General features: G+C 34.5%; 1 protein-coding gene and 1 long non-coding RNA gene across 2 annotated transcripts; one reads left to right on the top strand and one right to left on the bottom strand.

The window, feature by feature from the left end:
• Window positions 1-2143: 2143 nt before the first annotated feature.
• LOC110007342 (uncharacterized) lies at window positions 2144-2906 on the bottom strand. The gene is made up of 3 exons (XM_020667778.2): window positions 2853-2906; window positions 2718-2767; window positions 2144-2640 (listed from the first exon to the last, which is right to left on the bottom strand). The coding sequence occupies exons 1-3, from the start codon at window positions 2866-2868 to the stop codon at window positions 2317-2319; spliced, it is 390 nt and encodes a 129-aa protein (XP_020523437.2). The 5' UTR covers window positions 2869-2906; the 3' UTR covers window positions 2144-2316.
• LOC110007343 (uncharacterized) lies at window positions 2203-5411 on the top strand. The gene is made up of 2 exons (XR_016057754.1): window positions 2203-3575; window positions 4520-5411. It is a non-coding gene; the product is annotated as an uncharacterized LOC110007343 (long non-coding RNA).
• The last annotated feature ends 4976 nt before the right edge of the window (window positions 5412-10387 follow it).

The raw sequence follows: 10387 nt of genomic DNA, 5'->3' as shown, positions 1-10387 counted from the left end.
ATATAGGAAAGAGAATAAGGGTGGGTTGTGCCACCGAAGGAAGGCACTCATAGGCCCCACCTTCTAAAAATATGGCGGGTCCATGTACACAATGGGCCCCCATGATATTTTTATATATTTTAAATTAATAAAAGGATTTTAAAATATTATTTGAATATTTAAACAATTATAAAATCAATATCTTTAATTTTATAACTCTAAAAATTATAAATAAAATATCCAGGAGTTCATAAAAATTCAAATAATAATATTAAAATAATTTTCATCATAAAATAAATACAATTAAATTAATTTGATAGGAAAATGATTCATATGGTTTAAGCATCAACAATCATAGGGCACTCTACCTTCAACTGTGGACTACAGAACACACTTGTTTTATCAGACCGACTCAATGTCTCCCATGACCCACAATCCAAGCAAGGCCTCATTAGCGGATCACCAAAGTCCGGCCGATGAGCCAGGCGATCGCAATCCCAGTTTGTGGATTTCAGGTCATCCCCGAGAGACGAGTCAAAGTCACTTAGACCTGATGCAACCATAGCTCCAATGGTACATACAGGTATCTCTCGCAAATGCATACGCTTCATCCTAAAAGGTGGATTTTTGGCTTTCTAGAACGATCTATCAATATTTATGCCGTGTAATAGCACATGGATGAAGCTTTGGCCCCCGTCTCTGGAGGCCACCATCATACACAAGGGTCACACAGTCATTCGGCTTACTCATCCGTGCATATTTTCCGATCTCATCAAGGGCTAACCCATTAGAACTCTTCTCGATTTGGTCTTTATACCCAGGTAACATGGGTTTTTCCCAACCGACTAGCCTAGATCATCAAGCATAGTCTGGTATCTGCAAACATCGTTTGTTTAGTTTGGTCCACGAGGGACCACAATCCATCTAAATTCATATTTTACTATATCATTTTATTTTATAAGCACTCATATGACTTTTAAAAACTACATAAACCCTAGGCACATTACCTTTGTAGCTACGGATGCATCAAAATGTCAGCTGCACCCTTTACGCGATTCCATTGCAAAACACACAAAATTAACTAAAACTCACATCCGTTTCAACAAGCAAATGAAAAGTCAAGTGGAGCCCAAAAGTAACCATGGTCACGCCTTTTTGTTTTTTTTGTGCTTTTCAAGTGAGCCCCAAAGTAACCATGGTCTCGTGCTTTATTATTAGGGTGATTCAATTTCAAACATCCGAGTACTTTAAAAGTACAAAAGAAAAAAAAAATGTTGAGCATTATGATGTTTCAAACATTAAACTTTATTACAGTATATCAACAATAAAAAATAAAAGCTATCCCCCACATGAATATCTTATATCTTTAGACTAATCTATTATTATATTTTTTTAAGAGATTGTATACAATGAGATCATTTATATTTTATATAGACAAGTCATAATTATTTACAATCATTCAATGTGAAATTTGATAATTTGGATGTGTCACAAAGTTCGAAAAAATTTCTTTTGAACTCTGAGCTTGATTATTTACAACCATCCAATGTGAAATTTGATAGTTTGGGTGTATCACAAAGTTCGAAACTTTTTTTTTTTTAACTTTGAGCTTGGTCATTGAAATAAATACAGTCCTTAATTTCACATCTAATGGACAAGACAAATTGTGACCACCTTGTACCAAAAGTAAATAATCTCATTTTATCATTTTAAAGGCAAGTTTCCTATGCTTTCCTTACGTCATAAAACTTATATACTTTCCCTTATCCAACCGTCCATTCTAAATAGAGGGCTAAGATTGTCCTAATCATTATGTCACGTCTCTACACTATTTTATTTTTAATTTTTTTCTATAAGCTATTTTGATACCAAATTTTAGAAGTCCAATCCTCTATTAAAGGTGCACTAGCGAAAAATATTTTAGAAAATATTTGCAATAAAATAAGATGACAAAATACCTTTCAAAGTTTCAAGGGGTATTTTGGTTATTATATTTTATTTAAAAATTATTTTGAATATATTTTATAGGTGCGCGTCAATGCGAAGATGACACTAACAAAAAAAAAAAATTAAAAATAAAATACTTTGAGATGTCGGATCTAAGATCAAACGTTGAGTGGCTTTTTTTATCAAAATTGAACGGTTGGATGGTTAGAGAAGCATAGACAAAATTTCATTATTATTTTTTATTTAAAAAAAAAATATATTAACCTAGAAAATAGAGTTGGGGGGATTATGCGGAAGCATCCACCCCCAACCAGTGATGCCCCAAAATACAATTAATCTCTTATCTCTCTCTCTAGATACACTTAATCTATCTCATTGCTCTGTCTCTCATTAACGGGCAAATGGACAGACAGCCAGAGCAGTGAGAATAAAAGAACGCCAGTGAAGATCCATGATTTTTCTCTTGGGGAGTGAAAATATCCCCTGAAGAAGAAAAGCCGCAATGAATAGTCCATGTCTTAAAGCTGAGAGAGCCCTCATCACTGTCATGGCTCTGTAAGAATGTGGGGTGCAAATTGAGAGCACAACGAGCATCACTGAGATTATGAAATTCACAATGCAAATACTGAGAAAGGCATAGTCTTGTGTCGTTTCAAATTGAAGGCTGAAGGTGAGTGCAAATACTAAAGCCAAGCTTCTAATGGAATCCTCGGCCTGCAAAAGAGGGGGCAAACAACTTTAGAGGGCAGTTTCGATGGAAGAGAGAGAGAGTTCTACTTCTATGTCATCACCTGCGTCCGAGGAGAGGGGAAACCTTGGTTCAAGGAATGAAGCCGAAAACCTGCAAAAACACAAGAAGAGAGAGAGGATTTTAGCGAGATAAAGAGTTAAATAACAACTGGTTGATGAAATGCTCAAGCACCTACTTGGAACCCTAGCCATGGAAGCTGGAGAAGAAGATGGAGAAGATGGAGAAAGGAGAAAAGGAGAGGGGTATATATAATATTCCATTAAAGAAATTATTGGGTTCCAGAAGCAATTGGGTCAAGTCAACATGCAGACCTGGTCAGTGAACGAGGATCTGAGTTTTTAAACCCAAATAATGGAAATGATGGATGACGTCTGGGTCCACCAAGTAAGGTCACAAACAGGCCGGGGCCAGCTTGAGCTCTGCCCTGGTCATGTTAGGGCCAGGCTGGGCCAACAACAAATGAAGTAAAAATAAAAAAAAAACCAAGAAGAAAAGAGGGCCAAGCCAGGCCAGCACTAGCTCTAGCCCTGGCCTCTGGCCACAGTTCTTGGCCTGGGCACTACTTTTTTAAGGCCGTGCTGCCTGGCCCATTACCCGCCTTACGTCCAAGTAGCATGGACCTGATGGGTTGGTTCCATCTAACCTCAGGTTAGGTCTAGGTCCAGGTCAACTTACCCCAACCACCCTATAGGTCGGGTTTGGCCCCAACCCAGGTACGTGTATGAGTCCGGTATGAACCCAAATAAAACCCAAGTAGGTCATGTCTTCCCATAAACAACTCATTCTCATCAAGAAGTCACTCAAAAAGTTTATATTCCCGAAGTAGTCCAAGAGCGGATTTCTTGTCGAAGGTTATATGGGGTGCAGTTGGCATGTGGATGCATCCGTAGGCGTAGAGGTAAAGTACACTTTCAAATTTTATCATGGTATATAATTTTGATGTAAAATGTTTTTAAGATTATCTCAAAATCTATTTTTATATCTAAATATAAAATTTAAAATTTAAAAAATGGTTACAATGAAGTAGATCTATAAACATATGAAAATTTTGAAAATGGACAGTGTAGATAATATATTGTAAAATGCATTATTTCTGGGACTTAAAATCTTTTTATTTTTCATAATCATATATCTCGATGTCGAGATGATCAATCAAAGGGTTTCAACATATATAAATTATCTTTTCCGATAGATTTTTGAGGGGCATATGTAGTTCTACATTATAAGGTAGCATCCTATATAAACTTTTTCCTATTATATATCTGCTCATTAAAAACTTGGAGACCCTAAATGGGATTAGATTATACGAGTTAGTCAACTGCAAAGTCAATGACGTTTTTAAGATCTTTTTGACCATTTAGCAAAGAATACAAGGTTCCTTAGCAAACAAGTAAAATTATGTCTTTTTAGATTGCCAAGCTCCTACAAATTACATTAAATGACACGATTGGTTTGTATGAAACATGATAAGATTATCATGTGTTTTAAGTGTTGGGAATATTTTTACATAAATTAGTTGTCAATCGGTATGAAAAGATATATTAAGATTAATTAGTATAAAAATATTCTTACGCTCGAGCACATAAAAAAAAATTTCAAATATTTTCACATGAACTAAACGTGCCATAAATGAAACTCAAGGAAAAGAGGGAGCAAAATGGAAACTCAACAGAAGAGTTTAAAAGTTTCAAGGGCAGTCAAGTCATTTCAATTTGATTTTTCGTTGGTGATTATCTCAGCTATGGGCTTATCCTTGTTTGGTTACAATGAAAGCTTAGCAACTTTTAGGGTAGGTAACAACCCATGGATCAATGTTTTCTTTATCAATTTTTTTTTTTACAGGGCCTTAAAAGGACTACTTGCTGTGTTGTTACCTTGACATTGGCATTTTTGTTCGGGTGCAATTGGCATACGGATGCTTCCGTAGCTGTAGAGGTAAGGTGCACCTTCAAACTTTATCATGGTATATTATTTTGATGTAAAATGTTTTTAGGATTATCTCAAAATCTATTTTTATCTCTAATTATAAAATTTAAAATTTTAAAAATTGTTAAAATCAAGTAGATCTATAAACATATGAAAATTTTGAAAATGGACGGTGTAGATACTATGTTGTAAAATGCACTATTTTTTAGACTTAAAAAATCTTTTCATTTTTCATGGTCATACATCTCAATGTCGAGATGATCAAGCAAAGGGTTTTTGAACATTAGAACTATCGTTTCCGATGTATTTTTTGAGTGCATCCGTAGCTATAGAGGTAAGGTTGCAACCGTATACAAACTTTTTCCTTTTTTGTTTTATTTGTGGATGAGTTTGCCTCCAAACATGGGTTGGTTAAATTAGGGATAACTCTTTCTAGCGGATCAGCTATGGTTTTCCTGAGCAAAAGCCTCTCTCAAGACCCTCACTAGGGGCAAGTTGCCTCGATAATCATATATAGGTTTGTACAAGTTTTATAAGTATGAGAAGAAGGCCGCGGAGCGATTGGAGAAGCTGATGATTTGACCGACAAGAGGTGGTGCATGAAGAGTGCTTCATTAGAGTTTTCTGGTATTTTCTACTTCTTTTAGTTGTAGTGTATTAGTTGTAGTGTATTGTTGTAATTATCTGTCATGGTTAATAAAGGTAAGAACTATTTCAAGAGCGAGACGGAGAGAGGGTTATCTATTGGTGAGAGAGGTTTGTATGAACTCATTTTTACATATATAAGTGAGAGAAAGGCTTGTATGTATTCATGTGTTTGTGTGTGTTGGAGGGGGGGGAGGGGGGGGGAGGGGAGAGAGAGACAAAGGGATTTCTCAATAGAACTCACGCCATTTCAAACTCAATATTGAAGGGAAAATCTGTAATTTTTGTATATAGAACCCAGGCCGTTTTAAACTCAATATTGATAGGATTTCTCTAAAGAACCCAGTACATGCAGTATGGAAAAATCTGTAATTTTTGTATATTTGGGCCTTCAGCCCCCATAGATTGATGTATTATAGAATTCACAATAGATGAGTGTCTAATACCCTATTTTATAGGGCTAAACAATTGTAGTACAGCTTGTGTCGATAAAAGTGTATAGAGCAATGCATATGCACAATCAAAGATATCAGGATATGTGTATTTCTGAACTCCTTATCAAACTCAATATGCATTAAGAAAGAGCAGCTGGAATTTAGACAGCAAAAGGCAAGCCTCATAAACATGGCAGGAACAAAAGAAAATCGAACAGTGGCAAATTATCATATATGCAAAGTATAATTGAAATCATTAACATGAATTCACTTGAAGCAATTTAATGACAAACATTTTCATTGAAACTTATGTAAGTAACCATTCAAACATTTTGGCAATAATTTCTGAAAGGTAGCAGTTCTGAAGGACATTCTTGAAATCTAACATGATAACAGTCTAATATCAATAGAAAAACCCTCATGGGAATCTTAAATTAAATACAAAATTAACACAATTTATGGAATTGCCAATTCGCAAATAATCCTTTCATAGGCAAAACTACATGTGCAGAAAGGCTTGTATGTATTCATGTGTTTGTGTGTGTTGGAGGGGGGGGGGAGGGGAGAGAGAGACAAAGGGATTTCTCAATAGAACTCACGCCATTTCAAACTCAATATTGAAGGGAAAATCTGTAATTTTTGTATATAGAACCCAGGCCGTTTTAAACTCAATATTGATAGGATTTCTCTAAAGAACCCAGTACATGCAGTATGGAAAAATCTATAATTTTTGTATATTTGGGCCTTCAGCCCCCATAGATTGATGTATTATAGAATTCACAATAGATGAGTGTCTAATACCCTATTTTATAGGGCTAAACAATTGTAGTACAACTTGTGTCAATAAAAGTGTATAGAGCAATGCATATGCACAATCAAAGATATCAGGATATGTGTATTTCTGAACTCCCTATCAAACTCAATATGCATTAAGAAAGAGCAGCTGGAATTTAGACAGCCAAAGGCAAGCCTCATAAACATGGCAGGAACAAAAGAAAATCGAACAGTGGCAAATTATCATATATGCAAAGTATAATTGAAATCATTAACATGAATTCACTTGAAGCAATTTAATAACAAACATTTTCATTGAAACATATGTAAGTAACCATTCAAACATTTTGGCAATAATTTCTGAAAGGTAGCAGTTCTGAAGGACATTCTTGAAATCTAACATGATAACAGTTTAATATCAATAGAGGAACCCTCATGGGAATCTTAAATTAAATACAAAATTAACACAATTTATGGAATTGCCAATTCGCAAATAATCCTTTCATAGGCAAAACTACATGTGCAGAAATATCAGTTTTTCAAATAATGAGGAAGTCATTTGCACATGAATTTTACAATGTCTAAATATTTAAAACAGTAGAAGAAAAGTTCACAATTTTACTAAAAGAAGAAATATCATGTTTATTTCTAATAATTTACAGTATCTAAAATTCTCAAAAATAGATAGGAAAAATAATTTTATTTCCAATAATTTACAGCATTTAAAATTCCTAACAATAGATAAAATATCACAATTTTACTATAAAATTATTTTTCAAGACAATAAGCTCATTTACACATAAAAATTATAAAATAAAGATGTTGGTCGAAAACATCACTATTTTATTAAAAACAAACTATTTTTCAAAAGAATACGATCACTTACTTATGTGTAACTTAAGATGAGGGAGCCTACCAACTGGGAGAGAGTTGACTATGAAGTTTCCTGTTAACAGGAAGCCCTTTATTTTTAACTTAGTGAGAGAGAATCGCGTCCTCCTTTAATCCACAAGAAGCTTAGTGTTTATCTGTGAGAAAGCGACATTGTCCTTCACGCAGAAGATGCACAGCTCCTAGTGTAGAATTCCTGAACTAATTGCAGGAGCATAATCCTTGCATGGGATAGCAAGGAAGAAAAGATGTATGATACAAGCCTTAATCACAAAGGAGAGAATTTCTCTAGGCGAGCCAGCCCCGAGAACCAATCAATCAGAGAGAGAGTTGGGTTTAACAGAAGCAGCAGCTAGGCTCTTCCTCAGCGTTCGCCCTCGTACCCCATCACAATGGAGGATGCCCAATTGTAAAACCCATTTGACACGACCACATCCTTAGACAGACCAAAAATGACAGAGAAAGGGAGACCCGCACCCCTTTTTAAATTGAGCCCGTAAAGGGCCTTAATTGAAAGAGATGGTGTAGTATAAGAGAGAAACCCTTATAAAATTTTAACACCTTTCATAAAGTTCTCTTAATTACATATAAAAGTTTGTTGGGTTGCCACGTAGTGTGGTGAGACCATAGTTAGCAAGTCGTGGAGTATCAATATATTGACACATTACAAAATCGACAATAAATCTTAGTATTTTAAAAAGTCGGATGAAAAAATCGGATAAAAAATACGGATCGACAAAAATACTTTACGTAAAAATATCGCAAATATATCGAATTAAGCTAAAAAAATCAGAGTGTAAAAAACGGATAGGTTAACTATACTGACTATGCACCATACTAACTATCGTAACTATGCACCATACTAACCATGTTAATATGAATTCAAAATTAAAAGCTTGAGCCGTACTAAACATTTAGTCATGTAATTCAAAGCTTGTGCTTGTGCACCATACTAACGGGTCATGCTGTGCATGATTCTTTGAGGTACTTACCCATTTACTCATGACACGTGTTGACTTACCCAAAAAGCTATGTATCACTTGCCCGCTATCATTTTTAATAGAACAAATGGAGCGGGGAGAGAGAAGAGAGAAGTGGTTGCAGAGAAAGAGAGAGAGAGAAATGAACGCAGAGAAAGAGAGAAGGGGATGACCACGGGTTTATCAAAGAGTAGCACTGAAGAGTAGGCACATGCACGTGCAGAGTTTTTCGGATGGTGTTGTCTTTTGAAGCAGATGGTGATCCTGTTTGTAAAGAAAATCAGATGGATGCGCTGCGTAGAACTCAGATGGTGCTGTCTTTTTTGAAGCTGACAGATTGTTGAATCAGGTTTAGGGAACAACCCTAATTTTTTCACCTTTTTTTTTTTTCCCTTAATGTAATATTCTTTAAGCTATGTTGCATTTGGGGATTTTGAGCTATGTTAAATTTCGGAATTTTTGATAGTTGATGTTAAATATGTGTTTTCACTATCATACCGTTTTCGTTTTTCCCTAATCTATTTTTTCCAAATTTTTTTAAGATGTTAAATTTGGGGATTTTTGATAATTATTTCTATCTATGTTTTTCTCTAATGTATTTTCTCCTAATTTATTTGAGATGGTTCTCTATGAGTGGTTATCTTTCTCTCTCTCTGTATTGGAGCTTGATGTCGAGCATTATAAACAGTGATTGATAACTAGTAAATAAATTTCCTTACCTATTTCCCCCTAATTTCTCTCTATGAGTGATTCTCTTTCTCTCTTCGTCTGTATTGGAACTTTGTATCGAGCATTATGAACATGGATTAATACTTAGTAAATAAATCATAAATAAAATGAGATATTAAATGAGATTTAATTCAAAGAACAAAAATAAATTAGTGTTCAATACCATATAAAGCTGCAATACAATAAACCTATAAATCTGTGTGAGCATTAAGTGATTTTCTACATTAAATCAGCAGTCATATGCGATGACCCCGTTTTAGGATTTTTTTAAAAAAAAAAAGAAAATAAAGAAAGAAATAAAAGCAGGAAAAATGTCAATGAACGTTTTTTGAAGGTATAAAAAATGAACTTTTATAGAACGGGAAACATGTAAATAAACTTTCCAAAAAAAAAGAAACAGATGTTATTAATTGTAAAGTTTTTTTGGAACGATTTATTGTAAATATAAAAAAAATCACGTTTTAAACTTCTTCATGAAAAAAAACATGATTTTTTGACGCTCTTTTGAATAATATGTAGATTAAAATGTTTTTAAAAAAATCTCCGATTTTTTAAAAAAATGGCGTTTAATACGGCGATTTGCTAACTATGGGTGAGACATCTCCTTAAAACAACGCCTTTGTAAAAGTTGGTGGACCAAAGGTCCACACTGGCAAACTGGGTCTTACTTAAGGGTGTTGGAAATGCTACCCACTTGCAAGGTAAAGCATAGTGCAAATGCAGTGTAGACCATAGAGTCTACACTATAAAAATAGACTTGTACCATATTTTTAAAATGATAATACTAAAAAAAAAAGAATTGTTTTGAACCATTTTATTTTAGCAAAAATGCTAATTGTCCCCTACCTGTTTCAAAAGACCTCTTTCCAAATATATTGGGAAAGACAAAACGAATGGTCTCTGTGGTGCATTAACAACATAATTAACCGCCACTCAAAATCATTTTTTGTAAGTATTTATTTCTGTTTTTGTGTTATTCTTACTATTATTATTATTATTGTTATTGTTTTATGTTAGTTCCAAAAAATTCGGGTCATTATACAGGTCCTGAATGTGGTCTTAGGGACATCTTCTTTCTTGACCCACAGTTGATGATAGCCTGACCAAATATCAATCTTAGAAAATACTTGGGCCCCTTGAAGCTCGTTCAAAAAAGGCATCAGTTCTAGGCAAGGGATACTTATTTTTTGCTATGACCTGATTCAGCTGTCTATAGTCTATACAAAGCCTTAAAGACCCATCTTTCTCTTTCACGAATAAGACTGGGGCACCCCAAGGTGACACACTAGGTCGAATGAACCCTTTTTCCAACAATTCCTGTAGTTGTTCCT

The sequence above is a fragment of the Amborella trichopoda genome, chromosome 6 (assembly GCF_054954075.1).
Source record: "Amborella trichopoda isolate Santa Cruz 75 chromosome 6, AtrichopodaSantaCruz75HAP2 v2.0, whole genome shotgun sequence".
NCBI classification, from domain to species: Eukaryota; Viridiplantae; Streptophyta; class Magnoliopsida; order Amborellales; family Amborellaceae; genus Amborella; species Amborella trichopoda.
This window is presented reverse-complemented; position numbering and strand designations above follow the sequence as displayed.

Coding starts and splice junctions, on each gene's coding strand:
- LOC110007342 (XM_020667778.2), bottom strand. Junction 2,641..2,717: donor TCCCCTCTCCTCGGACGCAG/GTGATGACATAG, acceptor CCTCTTTTGCAG/GCCGAGGATTCCATTAGAAG.